This window comes from Nyctereutes procyonoides, unplaced genomic scaffold (genome assembly GCF_905146905.1).
Source record: "Nyctereutes procyonoides isolate TBG_1078 unplaced genomic scaffold, NYPRO_anot_genome, whole genome shotgun sequence".
In the NCBI taxonomy this organism is placed as follows: Eukaryota; Metazoa; Chordata; class Mammalia; order Carnivora; family Canidae; genus Nyctereutes; species Nyctereutes procyonoides.
Genome location: NW_026575159.1, coordinates 17,358,997 through 17,378,639, shown reverse-complemented (window position 1 = coordinate 17,378,639; position 19,643 = coordinate 17,358,997). Strand labels below are relative to the sequence as shown.

Here is a 19,643-nt window from a genome sequence, read left to right as displayed (position 1 = left end):
TCCAGTTATGGTAATTCCTTAACTCATTCAAAAACATCTATGAGGACCTATTACATTCCAGGCTTAGAGAAGAACAGATACACAGGTTAATAAGACACAGTCCCTGTATTCAGAGTGCTCGGAGTCTCATAGGAGACAGACAAATAAAAACATCTTAATGCAGTGTGATTGGTACTTGGTGGAGGGGAGTCCAGAAGTCCAATCAGACTTGGGATTCAAGGAAGAGAATGTAAGCTTAACCTTGAAGGGTGATGGGAACCAGAAGTTCTGACAAGGAGGCTTGTTGACTGGCAGAGGGAAGAGCATAGTCAAAGGCCCAGAAGCAGCAAATAGCAGGACACATTTGGAGAACCACCAGAGACATTGAGTGTCTGGAGGGATGGTGGAGTGTGGGGAGTGACTGGAGACGATGGTAGAGAAGTAGATGGGGATGGAGACAAGGTGTGGCCTTTAAAAATAATCCTGAAAGCCACAGGCAGCCAATGAATGATTTCAGAGTAACTGGCTCTGATAGATAGTTTGGTGAATTTCTTTTCTTTTTTTTTCTTTTTTTTTTTTTCAGTTTGGTGAATTTCTTGAAGAAGATCTGAGTCAAGTAGGAAGTTTTTAGAATAATCCAGTTCAAAGATGCCAATGGCCAGAAATAAAGAAATGGCAATCAATATGAGAAATAGTTGAGAACCAAAATTGACCAGACTTCACTGTTGACTGGATGTGGGAAGGAAGGGAAAAGAGGGCAGCTGTCAGCTTTCTGGTATGTGGTTCAGAGGACACAGAGAATGGTAGGGCCAGTCCATGAGATGGGAAAGATAGAAAGAGGAGCAAAGTTGTCTATGGAGACAATGAACCTGCTACAACCTTGGGACATCCAATAGGGGTGTTTGCATCTGCTGCTCAGAGAAGAGGGCTTTCTGGGGAAATGTGTTTGGGAGTCCTTATTATCCTGACAGTGCTCAGTAAGCTATGGGCCTGTGCCCAGAGAGAGTGTCTAGGTCAGGAAGAGCGGAGAGAGTGAAGAGCACCAGCAGTGTGGTTCCAATCTCCTCACATACAAAGGGGGAGAACTATGTTCTTTTATGAGAACCTAATGAGAAGATAAAGGTTTTTCTCATAGCACAAACTCAGATTACAGAAAACTCTCCCTGTGTGTGGCTTTGCCTTCTTCTTGTAAATCACGTGGTTGATGCTCAATATCAATTTCTTACAACAGAGGTCTAGAATTTTACTTTTCTTTGGATGTTGAAAGTTTATGTAGGTTAAGGATAAGTGAGTTTTGAGAATAGACATAAGTGCATGGAGGTACCCCAGATTTTTCCCAAAATGGTCTTTTCCGCTGGCTGACAGTTGTTTTTTGAGTTCTTTAGTTTGCAGCAAAAACAAGATAAGAAATGATGTATCCAATAATCCCATTTACATAACAGCACAGAGCTCAGATGAATATAGCAACTATTAAAAGGGCTTGGATTGAAATGTTAAATTCTGACCTTCCTACCTTGTTATGTTCAAAGTTATAGATATGGTAATAATAGCCATCATCATTGGTCTGTCTTTAGATGAATAACTGGATGTGACATTTAGAGAGTTGTCAACTTGTCACTTAGGATTCAGTAGAGTGTCACTGACCATGTTGCTCCTGTTCATGCCTTGCTCCCATAACCGAGATTAAAAAATGATGTTTTTTGTTTTAGGGAAGATCTGAATCAAACAGTCCCAGAAACAGATCAGACTCTAACGGTCAGAACCCTGGCTGTTCTCCCGTCCTGTGTCTCCTACCTGTTCCCTTCTGTCACAAGTGGTTTCTTTGGGTGAGTGGTGGAGAGCATAGAGATGGCAACATTGTGGGCTGCATCTCCTTCTCCTTCCTGCAGGAGTGGGAGATTGTCTTCTTCAGCTGATTCAGCTGACTTCTTCTTACTTCCATGATGGGAACCTCCATCAAGCAGGTTCCCAAAATTACCTATAGAGATCACAGCAAGGGGAGAAAGGCCAGGTAGGTGTCAACAAGCAGAATCTGGCTATTTGGCAGTAGGGATCCAAGGTCATATCCTCCCAGGGCAGAAAAATAAGACCTCAGTATGAAGATGGGAAATGTGATCGTCAAACCAAAGCAATAAGATTGACAATGATGGTGAGCCATCATCTACATACCTCTTATGTTCTCTTATGTAAAAACTATTTAAGTCACAAATTAACTGGATTCCATCTCTACTTCCTTTGCTCTTTAGGCACTCTCCTGATGTGAAACAAGATCTTCTCTAATGGAATGCTATTTCTTGGAAAGGTTTTCCCAGTCATACAACAGCCCAGAAAGATTTTTGGGAGTTATAATAACAGCATTTATAATATGCACAAGACCTCACATGCATTAACTCATTACATTCTTGCAATAACTCTATGAGGAGTTACCACTATTTTCATGAAGTATGAAAATAAATCTATCCTTCATATATTAACACTAAAGTGAACAAAGAATATTCATTTCTTTCTGAGGTGCAACTCTCTGCCAGAATGCTATCACTTCTATGGAAGACACTAACTTATTCATTCAAGAAACAGGTGTAAAGCCAATGCCATATGCCAAGTACTGTGCTTGTTTGCACTTACCAATAGAAACTTCAAAGCTAATGGGTTTATCTCCAATCTTCCGGTCAATCATGGTAGCTTCAAAAAATGTTCCAAAGAGTAAAAATTCCTCATATTTTTCTGGTATAATCTATAGAAGAAAGAAAATATTAGACACGCCTGGCTCTATTTTTTTTTTAGTTTATTACCAGGAAGCTGAATTAGTGATGTTAACTGGTGCAGGATGATTTACGGGCACTGGAGTTTTGGTGTCACCCTAGAATGGCACATCATTTCCCCATTAATCAATCAGGCAGGCAGGAACCAGGACCTACAAATTACAAATCTAGATTCAGCCATTTATCTAGAATGATGTAATCTTCCGAGCTTCTACCTTGCAATTAAAATCTTTTTTTTTTTAATTTATTTTAAGGACAAAGGTTGGCATGTGTATGCTTCTATGGTACTATTGGCAAAACACAGGTCTGGAATGACCTTCAGGTGAGCAGGCATTTAGAAAACACAGTCACAGGATCAAACCCTTATATTGGAGCATTATTTTATGGATTATACAGGATGGTCACATCCATTATATCTGTTCCTCAAAAACCTCAAGAGGTCAAATCTGGACCATTCCCATTTTACAGGGAAGGGAGCTAAGGAAACTAAACTTAAGGTTGAGTTTAGTAACTTTCCCAAGTATTCTGACTACACGCCGGTGCTCTTTGGGCTCCTATGTCATAACCCAACACCTTGCTGCTGCTCAAAGACAGATCTTGCTTCCTGAAACAATGCAAGCCTGGATAAAAGAGACAGGAGGGCTAGGCACTTGCATGAACATCAGCCAATCCAGTGCATCCAGGATGAGCTATAAGTATGTAGGGTCTCAGGATCACATCTGTTTTTACACTGAAAAGGGTCTTGGAGTTCCTCTGGTTCAACTTCCTTCTATCTGAATAAACTAAAGCCCAGGGAGACTAAGGGGCTTCCCCAGGTCACAAAGCATGTTGAAATCAGCCAAGATTTGAGCCTTGATTTCCATCAAGGCTGCCCTCTCAAGTAGCCTACATTGTGGAAGACAGGACTACTATTTGTAGGTGACTCCTATTGATGTGGAACAGGTTGATGATGGTCCAGAGAGCAGATATAGCTGAAATGTAGCTGACACACTGACACAGCATCACATTTCTGAACAAAGAGGTTTAATGAGCTACATATAGTCTGTGCTTCCTGGTTTCCCAGTTGGATTTATTAAATTCCATGGAGAAGCAATAAGGTTCGTTTAAGGAAAATAAGTAGTTGTGGCTTTAGAGCTAAGGGCCCCATTCAATCAAGAGCTCTGAATCCTATCCCTCAGAGAGCCAACAGATCTCAAAAAGGTGACTTTTTCCTTCACATAGTAGCCTCCTTGCCATTGACAGCAGCAGGAAATGTTTCTATTGATCAGAAGATATTGGACAGGGTGGGGCCCCAGGGCTAGATCTTAGTCACAGAGCACACACCCTTCCCACCTGCTGCCACGGTATCCACTGGCTGTAAAGAAGCCACTTATCTTGCCTTCTTGGGGCCAAGTTTACTCTCTGGGAGGAGGTCAAAAAGTATTTGGAGACCTGGTGGGAATGTGGTCAATGTAAATAGGAAGAGAGATGTCAGATTTCCTAGCCAGATAAACCTTTCTTCAAACCCCAGTGCTGCTACTTCCAAGCTGGTTGACTTAAGGAAAATCACGTCCACTCTCTGGGTGTCACTTTTCCCTGTCTGTGAAATAAACATTGTTGCAGGGCCTACAGGGGGGAATAATGAGACCATCCACGTGGAGCACCTCATTGTATGTGTAAAGCCTGCACATACAAATGTCACAAGAAGGGTAGTTGTGGCAAGCATTTCAATGGATAAAATTAATCTCTTAATTCTACCCATCCTTTGCAGTCTAACTCAAATGGCCTTTTCTTTTGGAAGCATACTTTGACTTCCTGAGTTGGAGAAATTATGATGATAATGTTTCCTGAGCCCTTATTATGCGTCAGATGTGGTATTAAGACCTTTACCTGCTTTATCTCATGTAATTCTCAAAACTACCCTAGAAGGGAGATGCTTTCATTCTACCTTTTAAAAGATGAGGACAATGCAGTCTGTGAAAATTTAAAACATCTGTCCAAAGTTACTAAATAAGCCTAATATGTGCCAGGCTCCATTCTTAGCACTTTGTGTATGTTAATTAATTTAAATTCTCACTGTGAGCCTATGAAGTAGAGATTATTATTGGAAATAAGTGTAAGGAGCTTATGTCACTTGCCCTAAGACCCAGAGGCAATGTCTCTCTATAGGCTGGGCAGTAACCACTGCCACATCTAAAATCCAGCTGTCTTACTTGAGAACATTTTAATCATAATATTTCACCCACTCCAGGAAATATTAGCCTTTATCTTTAGCTCCTTATTGTACATATCACTTTTTACTTCCTGCACATTTATTTTGTATGTCTTACCTCCCTTTCTATATCATAATTTCCATGGAGTCAGACTCTATTTGTATTCCTACCAATATTGAGGATGATGTTTAAAAAAGAAGCTGGTCAGTACATGTTCACAGAATCTGAAAATGAACACATCTACTAGATTAGCTATGTTCTGTGAAAGCTTGGCATAGCAAGATAAGCTTTGACAGTGGTGATGGTGTGAGTTGGAAAAGCCAATGTCACGGGATCTCACTTGTCTAGGGATGCAATGAAGCATGGCTGCAGCAAGGAAGATAGGAGCTCAGAACCCCGAAGAGCTAAAAAAGAAGATGCTGCAAGGATAGATATTAACATTACCATATTGGTAAGGGTGACGTCTGAGCTGTTGAGGCTCTGAAGAAGGTAGAAGCCCAGGGTGGTGGTTTTAAAATATGTCCACAAATCCTTGGAAAAACCTCCCTCAAAAGATGAAGCCTAATACCCCTCCCTTTCAATGTGGGCTGGGCTTAGTCACTCATTTCTAACAATTAGAATGTGGCATAAATATCAGTATGTGACTACTAAGGGTTTGGTCATAAGACATTGAAGTTTCTGCCTTATTCTCTCTTGGATCACCCACTCCATTCAGGGAGAAGCCAACTGCCATGAAGATACTAAGCAAAGGTCCGTGTGGTGAGGAACCAAGTCCTCCTGGCAATAGCCATAACAGTGCACCATCTTGGAAGTAGATCCCAGAGTTCCAGTCAAGTTGTCAGATGACTACAGCCTCTACCAACATCTTAATTAAACCGTATGGATGGGATGCCTGGGTGGCTCAGCAGTTTAGTGCCTGCCTTCGGCCCAGGGTGTGATCCTGGAGTCCCGGGATAGAGTCCCACAGCCTGCTTCTCCCTCTGCCTGTGTCTCTGCCTCTCTCGTTCTCTCTCTCTCTCTGTGTTTGTCTCTCATGAATAAATAAATAAAATCTTAAAAAAAAAATACCATGGAAAATTCTGAGCCAGAACCACCAAGCTAGGTATTCCCAAATTCCTCAACCACAGAAAAAATAATTGGTTGTAATTTTAAGTTGCTAAATTTGGGGGTAATTGTTATAGAGCAATAGATAACTAATAAGCTCAGCAAGAAACTGACCACAAACAAGAATCCAAGACAAAGAGACAAAGAAGGAGAAATAAAGGTTTGAATGAGACATGCATTTTTCCTCTCCTACCACCTTCTATCCAAGAGCCAAGATGGGCCCTTGGTCTTATAAGAAATGTACACTATAAAAAAAAGAAAAAAAAAGAAATGTATACTCTACATATATTCCCAACTACCCTTGCTTTCTGCTAGAATTTTTTTTCAAGGGGCCTCAGCAAAATATCTTGAAGATATTAACATGAGTTAATAAAATCTTCTATTAGGCCCTTTCTACTTGGCTAATTCCTGTCTAGAAAAGATTGGATTGTTTTGACAGTAGGAAAGATTGCTATAGAATCAGATACAGTCAGCTATTAGCATAAGTGGCTACTTAAGGTACCTGGCAAAGTCAAAAAAATGTTTCCAAAGTTAGCATATATTCTGAAAAAATACACATAAATAGAATCACATCAAAGCAATGTCAATTCTAATCATAACAAATTGACAGTACACATTTTCAGAGAATATTTCCCAATATACAAGTTCATAGAGGAGAGTTGAGGAGGTCCACAAAATATCCAAAGTAGGTCCAAAACATAGAGTGGAGAATTCCGAATAAATCATAGGAACACCAGTCATAGCAACAGCAAATGTACTGCCTAACTACCATGAATGTGCAAAGAATGCCTATTTAATCGGTATTCCCTCATTTTCCCCCAGGAGATGCCTATGACAAAGAGACTATTACTACCCCCATTCTGTTGATGAGTAAACTAAAACATGGAGAGGTATTAGTATCAGAGCCATGAATAGAACCAACCCTCAAGATTTCCAGCCCTTGGAAACAACCCACCTCTCCCCCACACTGTTTCTTAAGCAGTAAAAATAAGTGGCTCTACCAAGGCTATAAGGTGACCCAGACCAGCCATCACCTCCCACCCCAAATGATTGTCTGGTTGACCTGAGGAAACACACTCCCAGAGGCAGAATCATCCAAGTTAAGAGCCAGAATCCACTCACTTCTGTTACTAACAAAACACAGGTTCCTTCATTTGCTTAACTACAAAGCAGTCTTGCTAATCTAAACAGTTGGGAGGTGGGGGGGGGGGGGCGCTTGGGTGGCTCAGTCAGTTGAGCTTCTGACTCTTGATTTTGGCTCAAGTCATGATCTCAGGGTCTGAGATTGAGTCCCGCATTGGGCATTGAGTGTGGAACCTGCTTAGGATTCTCTCACTTGCTCTCTGCCCCTCCCCCAGTCATGTTCATGTTCTCTCTCTCTTTCTCTCTCTCTCTCTCTCTCTCTCTCTCTCTCTCCCAAACAAACAGTTGAGGGGATATTCACAGCTTGTATCCATCTCGGAGACCTGGATTTCTTTTCCATCACACAGAAGAACTGGCCTGGAAAAATGCTAACATGTTTTATGTTGAGTGATAGGCATTCCTTTGAATTGTGATTTCCCCCCAGGCTTGGACAGGGGAATGTTTCTCGCATTCTTTCATCTCAGCGTGTTACCTACTCTTGCCCCTCTTTATTCCTCATCCCACATTACCTTACATCCAGAACATACACTAAGCTAATAAAGCTAAACAAAATTAGGACACAGAGCTCAGTCTATCCCCCCACCACCCGCTTCCCTGGAATACTTTTATTTTCCTTTTACTTTGGTTTTACTTTGGTTTTACTTTGGTTCTCATGGGACTTTGTGTTTTGGGGTGACACTGGAGGGATTTATCATGAACAGATGGCTGTGATGTCAGGAAGAGGCAGCAGATCAGCCCAGAATACAGGGCTGGGCCAACACACATTTTGCAGGGGGAATAAGACCTTTGCACACCTTTGGGAGCCTGTGGGAGCTGGGCTGGCAGGTGCTGCCTCCACTCTGGGCTTGCCTGGCAGGGGCTGTGGAACAGTGCTCAGACCTACCTCAGGGGGCACATCGAAGCGTTCCACTTCAACCTCCGTTGAGTTGGTCTTGTCTGAAGCCTGCTGGGATTTTCCATCATCAGTTTTGTCACCCTTGTCTTTACTGGAGCCTTTGGAAGATTTGGAGTCTTTGTCCTTCGAAGACAACTTGAGTTCCTTGAGTGCCTTGGAAAATTTAGATTCCTGTGCCCCTCCTGAAAGGATCTCCACAGCAATTTCCACCAAGATTCTTCCCCTGAATGACACACCTTCTCCAAAGCCTTCATTCAGTTCCTGGTAGTCATCCATCAGACTGTGGTTCCTGGGTGAGCCATACAGGTTAATCCAGGCAGGTCCGAAGGTTGGTAGAAAGCCTGCAAAAGCCCCAAGTTTTAGTTGCCCAGTAACATTTCCAAGTTGATTATTTCTAGCTTTATGAAACTTGTTCACATTCATTTAAAATGTAAAATATACAGAAAAGACAAGAGAAAATATTTACAGAATAGTCCATCCCCAAAAGAGCCAGAATTGCCATTTTGCTATATTTGCTGTGTTTCCTTCTAGTCCTTCTTGCATGCACACATTTACACTTGTTCACAGCTGTGATGATACTATGAAGGCCGACGTGCATCCTTGTCTGTTCATCTAATGTTTATTGACATCTAATGCTCCTAGTACTGCTCTAGACATTAAACATGGAGCCCAGTGGAGAATGAAGCAGAAGCAAACATTAAACAAGTAAATATTTACATTTTAAGTGCTACGCAGGAGATTTACCTTATGCTGCAGAAAAAAAAAAACTCATTTCTACATTTCTTTGAACACCATCAAAATGCTCCTGAAAAGTTGGGGTAAAACATGCTTACATCAAGTTGAGAAATTCTGAGGGTGAGTGGAGTGTGTGTTCTGTATAAGGCAATCCTGTGGCAAACCCTTCCACAATATAAAGACTTAAACAATAGGTGTTTATTGAGTCTTTCTGGGGTGTCACACTGTGAGAGGCATAAAAATATGTAAATCTTGTCTTCTGCTTAAGCTAAGCCTTCAGTATATGTACATACACACGTATATATTCATAAGTATATTCATCAATTAACACCAATTTGTAGTGCAGAGAAAAAGTGTGTTGGGATTTTTAAAGAAGGAGGGTTTGTTGGAATATTTAGAAAGTTATCACCTGGTAATTTAGGTTTTTCAAATAAAGAAAGAGTAAAAGCTCTTTCCCCTGACTGGTGGACTAGCTGGGACTCCTCATTCCCTCCCTGGCTCTCTGAATGCACAGTCAGCAGCACATCGTGCAATACTCAGGACCACATGTTCCTCACAATGAGTTGGGGCACAATATTTTCTGGACCATTTAAACATGTAAAAACCATTCTTGGCTTATGAGCCATACAAACATATTTGGTCAGCTGGATGTGGCCCATGGACCATAGCCTATCAATGTCTGATATAATCTAAACTCTTTGTTTTTCATTTAAGAAACCTAAGGCCCAGAAAGGGAGAGTGACTACCTCAAGAACCCAGCAATGTTCATGGAAGACCTGGGACCAGAACAAAGCCTCCCAGCTCTCACGGGCCGGCTCCACCCACTGCTCTGAACCAACCCAAACCACAAACCACATAGAGCATGGAAATGTGTGGAGCAACACATTGCTCCATCTTCTCATTATAAAAAATGAGGGCTTCAAATCAGTCATTTTGTGACCCCATCTCCAAGTCAGACACATGAAGCTTTACCTTTATCTCCATCCTGTTCATTGGAGATTTTCTTTAGGTCGATGAAGTGGGTGGCCAGTGCTACATCATTCATGCTGCCTTCGTCCCACACCTGGATTTTCACTCTCCGACACAAAGGAGGGAACATTTCCTTGAAGACCACCTGTTCATTCCATACAGGATCAGCACAGTTTTTCTGCACTGCAGTGCGCCCCTAAAAACAAAGCCAGCAAGACATGAGCTGTTGAAAGAAAGAAGAGGTGCCCTGACCTGACTAAAGATAATTCTTCAAACCAGCTGGAAATAGAAAGCAAATTGCCAGAAGTAATGAACCTATTTCCACCCAATACAAATAGAAATCTGTTGCACCCAAGAACATTACAGTAACCGCCCCCCTTTATTTGCAGGGAATGTATCCCAAGACACCAGTGGATGCCTGAGCCCACAGATAGTAATAACCTTACATATACTCTGTTTTTTCCTACACATACTTACCTATGATAAAGTTTAATTTATAAATAAGGCACAGTAAGAGATTACCAGCAATAACTAATGATAAAATAGAATAATTAAAACAATATACTGTAATAAAAGTACCATGGATCTTAGCAACCTCAGCGTATAATTTTTTTCCCTTTCTCATTGAGAACTTTCACCTTTTCACTTAAAGGAAGCATTTTATAGCTTCTCTTTGGTGTACCCAAATTGCCAGGACCACTGCTCCTGCATCTAGAGGACATTATCAAGTAAACTAAGGGTCACTTGAACACAAGGACTGCCATAGCACCACAGTGCACCTGATAACCCAGGCAACTACTAAGTGACTAACCACTGGCCGTACCCATACGCTGGACAAAGGGATGATTCACATCTAGGTAGAATGAGGCAAGATAGTGTGAGATTTCATCCTGCTAGTTGGAACAATGTGTAATTTAAAAGTAATTGATTGTTTATTTCTAGAATTTCCCATTTAATAATTTCAGGCCATAGTAGATCATGAGTAACTGAAACCATGGCAAAACAACAAATAAGGGAGGAATACTATACTAACATCCTGCTCTGCACCAGACACCATGCCAGGCAACAGGGACAAGGTGAGTAACTGATGAGTCCTGCCCTCAGGAAGTTCTCATAATTACACAACATGCGTGTTGTGGACATGAGTTGTTTCCACGCATCTCCAGGAATACAGCAGATATAGTTAGACCTTGAGTTTGTGTCTTATAAAAGTAGGGCCTTAGGCAAATCACTTCTGTTGTCTGGACCCCAGCTTCATGGGGTAGAAGCAGAAGATAGAAGCAATTTGGAGACAGAAAGAGGATTCTACTATAGGAGGAAAAAACTGAAAAGATCAGGATTCATTGCTAAAATGAGTTTTCTTTGTGGTGTAAACGGCAGCGAGGGGTATGAATAACACCAAATGCAAATTCATTCAAGTCCTTGAATTATAGAATAAACATGGTCTCCCACTCTGCACCTTAAAAGAAGTGCATTAAGTTCTTCTCATTTCACAAACCAGTGATTGAAATCATAATTCCTTCAAAGAAAAATCAGCCAAGTTCAGATAAATAGGATAAAATGGAGTTGATGTTCTATCTGACTCAAGGGGTCCAAGTAAAAAATACTCCAGTGTTCCCTCTGCCAAGAGGAGGAGTTAGAGTAGCATATACATTGTAAGGGCAGAGACAATATGCGTTAGCTGAAGCTTTCAAGTCCATCCAATCAGGATTAAGCTGTGGCCATGTGCCCAGGCCTTGGTACTTCCAATGGCTCTTGACCAGGGAACAGCGGGGAACAGAGATGTCCAAGCTACACAGGTCAAGGGTCAAGTGGAGAGCCTGGGGAGCAGGTCAGGAAGCAGGTGGCAATGCTACAGAGCCTAAGAACTAGGTAACAGCTCAGAGAAGTAGCCAGAGGTGAGGAAGGAAGCCATCTGCCTGAGTCCTAAATCCCAATACCCCATGCTCTTCTCCATGATCTCAAAAGGAAAGTGAGTGGGACACCATCACCCCCACTTTCCTGCTTGTGACTCAACGGCTTTTCTGAAAAGCTTTCTCTCTCATGTACTTCCTAATTTTTATTTTAGCTTGATATCATTTGATTAGAAATGTCCCTGGTAAAGAGCAGCATTCTGGTCCATTATTGGTGGTGATGACATTCCTTACCATCTGCCCAGCAAAAGACACCTCCACGAAGGGGTCCACGAGGTCCTTACTGTCACCCACAAATGCTTTCGTGACGTTTGCCATGATGCTGGAGTTCATTTTGGGCAACCCCTCTGCTTTGTAGAGTCTCACATAGAATCTGGCCCAGGGTCTCTCTGATGGAAACCCTTGAGGGATCAAAAGGTTCCTTGAGAGGGAACAAGAAATAAAAAATAAAAAAGCTCTCTCATCTGAAAGAAGAGAGAAAAGGTAGAAGCAATTTGGAGACAGAGGATCCTAATATAGGAGGAAAAGACTGAAAAGATTAGGATTCATTGCTAAAATGAGTTTTCTTTGTGGTGTAAATGGCAGTGAGGGGTATGAATAACACTGAAAGCAAATTCATTCAAGTCCTTGAATTATAGAATAAACACTGTCTCCCACTCTGCACCTTAAAAGAAGTGCATTAAGTCTTCTCATTTCACAAACCAGTGGTTGAAATTATAATTCCTTCAAAGAAAAATCAGCCAAGTTCAGATAAATAGTATAAGCTCAAGAACAGCTTATCTATTTTGTGTTGTTATAGGGAGACAGGCTGTCCTTGTCCTAGGAGCTGACCTCCCAAAGGCTCGTGACACCTTGGATAAGACACATCTTGGTGCTTCTGATAGAGCAGAGTCCCAGGTAGACAAGTCATGAATTTGGCAGTTCTCATGTACCCACAGGAAAGGGAAGAAGAAAGAGGAGAGAGAGGAAAGAGACATAGAACCTGGGAGATATCATTTCTCTTGCATGACCCTGGATGGGCCTGTCTCACTTTTCTATTTGCTCCTCAGCATCAGGAGTTTTGGGGCTGGACTTCAAGACGTCGCCTTTCCCAATCACGCTGATGTCACATTTCAGATACCCCTTTGCGCCAGTCCTGATGTCGCCAGGGTCTGTGAGCAGGGCCCACTTGTCACAGAACTGATGACCTGTAAAAGTGTCCTGACAGCTCAGATCCCCTGCACAGCTGGATCTAGCAAGTGCACCCAGTTCTGTCCCACACCCCAGGCTTCCTGGGCTCTGCTCCCTAGGAGGCAGCAGCTCCTCCCCTCTTTCCCTCCTCTGCTTTCATTTCTACCCTCTTCTCAGTCTTCTCCAAACTGCCACAGGTGTTTGGAAAGCCTTCAACCCAGTTCTAATCACCTAGACAGGTTCTTAGCTTTGGCAGGTTGGAAGGACATTAATGGAGTAGAGATGTCACATACTATTTCACAGGCTGTCAATGGGGCTCATGGATCTTTCTGTCAGTCCAAACTTTATTTCCTTTTTTAATTGGAGTTCAATTTGCCAACTTATAGCATAACACCCAGTGCTCATCCCATCAAGTGAATCAGTCCAAACTTTAAAAGGTCTTAGAAAATCTAGACCTCTGGCTTACCCCCAAAAAATTATTAGATCTGCCAATACAGGATGCACATTTCCACCCGTCAGCAAGTAGCAAAGGAGCTGAGTAGCCACTGCTCCTTTCATGTGGGTTATGAGCTCTTCTGTTCCCCACAGCCTGCAGCACCACTCAGTGTATCAACCCCACCCACAGTGCTCAGTTATGCCCATGGCCTGGCCCCTGGACTCATGCAAGTTAGAATTGCTTAGAAGAGAAGGAGCTTTTCCTGAGAAGACCTATATTTGTTGATGGCCCTCTTCCTTATCAGCTCCTGACCTTGGACAAATTACCTGCCTTCTCTGAGTTTCATTTTCCATTATATCAGGGATAATAAGAATTATGACAGCAAACCCTTAGATGGCATGCCACAGTCATTACTCTGTGCTGGGTTCTATATGAAGCACTTTATATATATATTTATCAACTTAATCTTCCAACAACCATGGAAAGGAGATACTATTTTATCTTCATTTTTTCGGATGAAGAAACTGAGGTGCAGAGAAGTCAAATGATTTGCCCAAGATTGTATAACAGGAAAGAGCAGGGTGGAATTTGAAGCCAGGCAAGCTGGCTCTGGAGTCCATATGTGTAACTGCTAGGCAACCTTTCTTGCCTGTGTCTCACAGCATCACAGCACTAAATTATAGACAGAATTTGTTGGGAGAAAAAAAAACTGCTCAGAATTATGGACATAGAAGATAACTTTGTCATTAGATTGTAAATTTTGAGGAAACGAGCCAGGTGTTGCTCCAATTGTGTAGTTGATGCTCATATTATTGAATGAGTGGGTAAGTGGATGGGTAAATGAATGAGGTGACCTCCAGGTGTGGCAAACTAGAGATGAGTAAGGGAGATTGGGAAGTGATGATTTCTTACCTGGCTGGTTATATACAGTCCCCAGGTCTACTTTGAAGGAGCCAATCAGTATGCTGCCTATCAGCTTGTGGTGAAAAACCTGAGGAGAGATGGAACAGTGAATCTGGCTGCACTAGATTTCTCTTTGAGGATAAATCTGTGAAATGGGTTCATGACACCTCAGCAAGGATTCTAAACCTAGATGCTTGTCTGCCCTTCACTCTTGTCTAGAGCACAATGACATTTGGTCATCAAGTGAAAGGGCAACCAGAAGTATCTCACCTGTGCCTCTTCCTCCTAGCAGGTTTTCAGCTATTGAAGGACATCTAACAAATTTCACTGTCTGAAAAACTACCTTTTTAAGCCAAAGTGAGCTCTAGGACAGACCACCCTTCAACACTCATCTTTGCTTATTGAAACTCTACCCATCCGTCAATGCCTAAAGCAAATGTTACCTCCTCCAAGCAGCCTTTCCTGAGCCCCCTGCAGCTGAAAGTCCCCTTTCTTTCCTAAACTTCCACAACACTCTGCTCACAAGTTACCCAGAGGACTCATCACATATGGCTTTGAGCAGTTTGGGAATGTACAATAGTCACAACAAGGGAAGTGGTCATCCCCAATATTTTGTGTGATTAGAAGTCATCAGCAAAGTGCCTGACTGGTGATAGCAACACACTTTAATGCAATGCTATCGAGGAAGTTCTAAAGGAAAGCATCAGAGCTGGCACTGGGTCCAGAAAGTGCACTGTATGAGATTGCTGAAGAAGCAGGAGTAATTTAACCCTTAACTCAGAAAGGAAAACACTGGGTGTGTGGAGGAGGGATAATGGTAACTTAAGTGTTTTCCAATCTTGGAAACACTGCCATGTACAAGAGGGAGTAAGTTCCCTGTATGGATCCAAGTCACAGGAAGAGAGACTTACTATAAGGACAGGTTTTATAACAGAACTTCCCAGCAAAGGATAGGCTTTTCTAGAGATAGTAACTTTCCATCACTGGATATAACCAAGCAGTGCACCAAAACCCCATGTCATGAAGGTGGTGACAGGGATTCCAGCACCAGCTGGAAGTTAGACTAGAGGGCCTCTGGGCTTCCTTCTATGACGTTATATGAGTTCCTTGAATCAAAGACAGTTTCCTACTTTCTTCTACCCACCACATGCATGGCCTTGTTCAGAATAGGTATTCAATAGACATTCAGTGAATTAATGAATTATTGGTTGATTGAATGATGGATGAAGGGGAGACTTTTGTGGTTTATAAACAGCTTTTTTTTGGTGGGGGCAATCAGTAAAAATAAATTCAGTTGACTTTAGGAAATGAAGAAATGACAGCCCTTTGCATTTCCCTATCTACCCTTACTCCCTTGCCCAAATTTTGCAAGGGAGTTAAGAGAACTGAGGGCAAGTAAGGACAGCTTGCCTTGAGGTGAGGAGTTATTTAAGGCCATGCATACAAAGCTCACTCTAAACCTCCTCATGCTTGTGGCTGCTAAGGTAGCTTCCCAAAGGCCCCAGCAAGAACACAAGCCTGACTCAGGCTCTCTTCTCAGGTCAAAGGCATCTGGATCCCTGTGGGCACGATGGGACGGGACGTAAGAGCCCATTTGAGCTTTAAATAAAACAAGAGGCCTCCTCAAATCATCCATCCACACAGTCTGAGAGCCAGGTAACTCTGGTGTGGGCAAGCATTTGATTATAGGAACTTCAGGGAGATGACACTCATAGAGCTAGGGGCCCTGCATGCCTGGGGCCACTGACAAGGGGAGATAGTACCACCATCATTGGCACCACCAAAGTCTGCTACAGCCTTGCTATCCTAATAGCATCTGCTTGCTGTATTCCCCCCTTCTTATCCCATGTTGAATTTATTTGGGGCACATTGACTTTTGGTTCATGGACCATCAGAAAACTTGTATTAAACACTTCCCTCCGGGACAGCCCCAGTGGTGCAGCAGTTTAGCGCCACCTGCAGCCCAGGGCATGATCCTAGAGACCCAGGATCGAGTCCCACGTCAGGCTCCCTGCATGGAGCCTGCTTCTCCCTCTGCCTGTGTCTCTGCCCCTCTCTTTCTCTCTGTCGCTCATAAATAAATAAATAAAATCTTAAAAAAATAAACATTTCCCTCCAAAGGGAATTTTCCCTTTAAAATCTTTGGTCTCTGCCCCTAAGGGTCATTTGGAAAGCTCAAACTGTTCTCTTTTTACAAGTTAGAGGAAGAAAGATAGGCAATACCAGCTCTGGTCCTCAGTTTAAAAATCCACTGTCCAGAGAGTCATGATATTTGTCTATGCTACAGTGTAAAAATCTAGCTATTAACTGTCTGAAATCTAGACAGTTCCTTAGGACTCAACTACACTGCCCATCTCATAAACAGATGGTTGCCAGAGCTATGCAATGTAACAAAGTCCTAGACGATGCCCCAGGTCCCAAAATACCTTCTGCACCACTTGTTATCATGCCTGAAATTCAAATTAAGAATGTTTGGCTCAGGGCGCCTAGGTGGCTCAGTCAGTTAAGCATCCGACTCTTGATCTCAGGTCATGATCTCAGGTTGTGAGATTAAGCCCTGCAATAGGCTCCGTGCTGAGATGGACTCTACTTAAGATTCTCTTTCGAAAGGAAGAAAGAAAGAAAAGAAAGAAAGAAAGAAAGGAAAGAAGAAAGGAAGGAAGGAAGGAAGGAAGGAAGGAAGGAAGGAAGGAAGGAAGGAAGGAAGAAAGAAAGAAAGAAAGAAAGAAAGAAAGAAAGAAAGAAAGAAAGAAAGAAAGAAAAGAAAAGAAAGGCAGAATGGCTTTTTTAAAGAATGTTTGACTCTTGATAACTTCTCATTCTTCAAGAGTCACATTCTTCAAATGACCTTGAGAAAGAGAATATAAAAATTACACTATTGCCTAGGACTTAATTCAGGACCTATATATTATATATAATATATATTACTATGTACATATGTAATATAAGATATATAATTAATATAACAGAAATAGGTGGGTGATAAGATAAGGTAAGGAAGTCTCCAAGACAAATTTTTCCATATTCAAAATTCTAATTAGAGTTAGTGTCACTGCTGAGGAAAACATTTTCTCATTCTCCACATGTCTTATATTGGCACATAAAGTATGGAGTCTGTCTTTTTAGAACAATTAAGAGAAGAACACTTACCCTCCACCACCCACTCCACCTCTCTCAGGCATGCATAGCCACGCTACCCTCTTCATGGGAGAAAGAGTGAGTTCCCAGATTGGTGAAATAAACGCAGTCTGTCACCCACTGGTCTCACTGCGCTTTTACTGAGTGATATGAGTTTGATATCACTCCTGTCTGGCCCCCATTCTCTCTCTTTGGGCTAGTACAGCTTCAGTATGGGCATTTCCCCTCCTTGTTCCTATCCTCTATATGGTGGGCAACCCAGATAAGACAACCTGTCTAGACCAAGAAGCTTCTCTGTCTTTATTATTCAGACATGATTTGTAGAGACAAGAATTCACCTGCAGGACTGAGGAAGGGTTTATGCAGCAGACACAACCCCCCATGAGCAGGTCCAAAGGTCTGCACTCAGAGGCAGCGATAAAGAGGCCAAATGGCAACCACTTGCTCCGAATCACATTCTCTGATCCAGCATTACTGATGTATTTGGTTCCTCCTGGTGCCTTTTTCTACTTCTCTATTTATTACCAACTAGAAGGAGTGAGCCATGTAATTAATTATCATTAGTGTGGATATCATCCCAAAAGAGAAACACATTTCATCTCATAAAAAGAAATAAATCAACTCAAAATGGCAATCTGTCAAGATGGCATTTGAAGCACATGTTGCACATTCCCACATTAGTAAACTCCATGATTCAATTCATGATGGCTTGAGAGTAGCTTATGATTTGTTTCCAGGAAGCACAGATTTCTTTGAGGAGGTTTCCTTTCCCAAATTCCTCTGCACTAGTTATTTCATGTTCCAACCTGTTGGTTTTAAACTCACCATCTGACACTCACCCTCCCAACCTATTCACCCCTCAGCAGGCTGAGTTGTTTTAGGGAGTTCCCAATACCTAGAATCTTTCCCATCACTTCCCACTCCCATCATCAATGATATACTTACTGAGATTTTGATGATCTTGTCAAAAAGATGCAGTTGGGGTCCAATGAAGTCAAAGACAAAGTACTAAAAAACATAAAATTCATTCTGACCGTAAATTACAGGCTTCCATCTAAGAACCTTATTACTGGACTAGTTGTAGATTTCTATCATTTTAACCAAATGCTGCATGGTCCTCAGTGGCATTGATATACTGTGAATCAATTGGCCATCCCCTATTTAGGGTCGCCTAAGTTCTTTCCAATTTTTTCAAATGCAAAAAAAAAAAATGCTGTTATCTCCATCTTTGCACAAGATATATGTGAATTTTCCTCTAAAATGAATATAAAATGTGGAATTATTGGGTTATGGCTTATGTGCATGTAAATTTCTAGTAGGTACAGCAAAATTTCTTTCCAAAGAGGCCAAGCCATTTTACATCCTCACTGGCAGCACACTAAAAAGACATTTCTCTATATCCCTGCCAACCCTTGATATTGTCAATTCCTTTAATTTTTTTTGCTATTAATATTGATGGGTGAAAATCATATCTCAGCGTTTTAATTCAGGGTGAACTCGATTCAAATCTAGTTTTCTCAGGATTTTTGAGAAAATCAAAATTGAATTGAATTTTAGACTTGAAGATATTCTCTAGACCAGTCTCTATATTCTACAAATGTGAAGTTAAATTTTCCTAAGATGTAAAACACTGGAGTGGTGTTTTGTTGTGGGTTGTGTCTTTGGGAGGACTGGTGGGGGTGGGGGAGGCAGGATCAGGAAGTTGCTTCCTGGATTTGTTTTTGAGCTTCAGGTGGAAGAACAACACAGGGACCTTAGAGATGACAGGACAGCAGTAGGAAGGGGAGAACTGACTGCTCACATCCTGCTTTTAAAGGGCAAAACTGAAAAACCAAATGTGGAAATTGAAAGATGCCATTATACATCATAATAAAGAAACCTTCAAAATGTCGATCCCTAGGTATCAATGAGAAGCCACCTTACATTCATTGTCTTCTGTTTAAGAAAATGAGAAAATTGGCATGACATTTCAGAAAGTTTTTCATGTGTATGTTCAAACTTTTAAAGAGTTTTATTGTTCAAATTTCTTTTCTGTGGAAAACTCACATAAAATTCCTTATCCTGATACATGAGATGCTATGGGTTCCTTGGACCAATAAATTAGTTGCAATGTCTACTGCTTTCTGCTGAGTTTCAGATTTCAAACTCAGCTGCCTCACACTCCCTAGACCTTTGAGCCCAAAACATTTTTGTAGCTGGAAAATATTCCCCAGCCCCTATTACTGGTTCCTTCAACACTTAACTGTCCCAGAGCTTGAAAATTAAAATCAAAAGCTGTAATAAAGGTTTTCAGTTCAACTTCTA

At 41.7% G+C, this 19,643-nt stretch overlaps 1 protein-coding gene across 1 annotated transcript in view; it reads right to left on the bottom strand.

The window, feature by feature from the left end:
- The window catches only part of FER1L6 (fer-1 like family member 6), a 115,496-nt gene that overhangs the window by 86,454 nt on the left and 9,399 nt on the right, over window positions 1-19,643 (bottom strand). The window contains exons 5-12 of the mRNA XM_055314259.1: window positions 18,285-18,347; window positions 14,211-14,289; window positions 12,723-12,879; window positions 11,927-12,113; window positions 9,783-9,975; window positions 8,064-8,416; window positions 2,605-2,713; window positions 1,774-1,957 (exon numbers count right to left, since the gene is read on the bottom strand). Coding sequence (XP_055170234.1) covers window positions 1,774-1,957; window positions 2,605-2,713; window positions 8,064-8,416; window positions 9,783-9,975; window positions 11,927-12,113; window positions 12,723-12,879; window positions 14,211-14,289; window positions 18,285-18,347 — 1,325 coding nt within the window. The remainder of the gene's footprint in view (window positions 1-1,773; window positions 1,958-2,604; window positions 2,714-8,063; window positions 8,417-9,782; window positions 9,976-11,926; window positions 12,114-12,722; window positions 12,880-14,210; window positions 14,290-18,284; window positions 18,348-19,643) is intronic.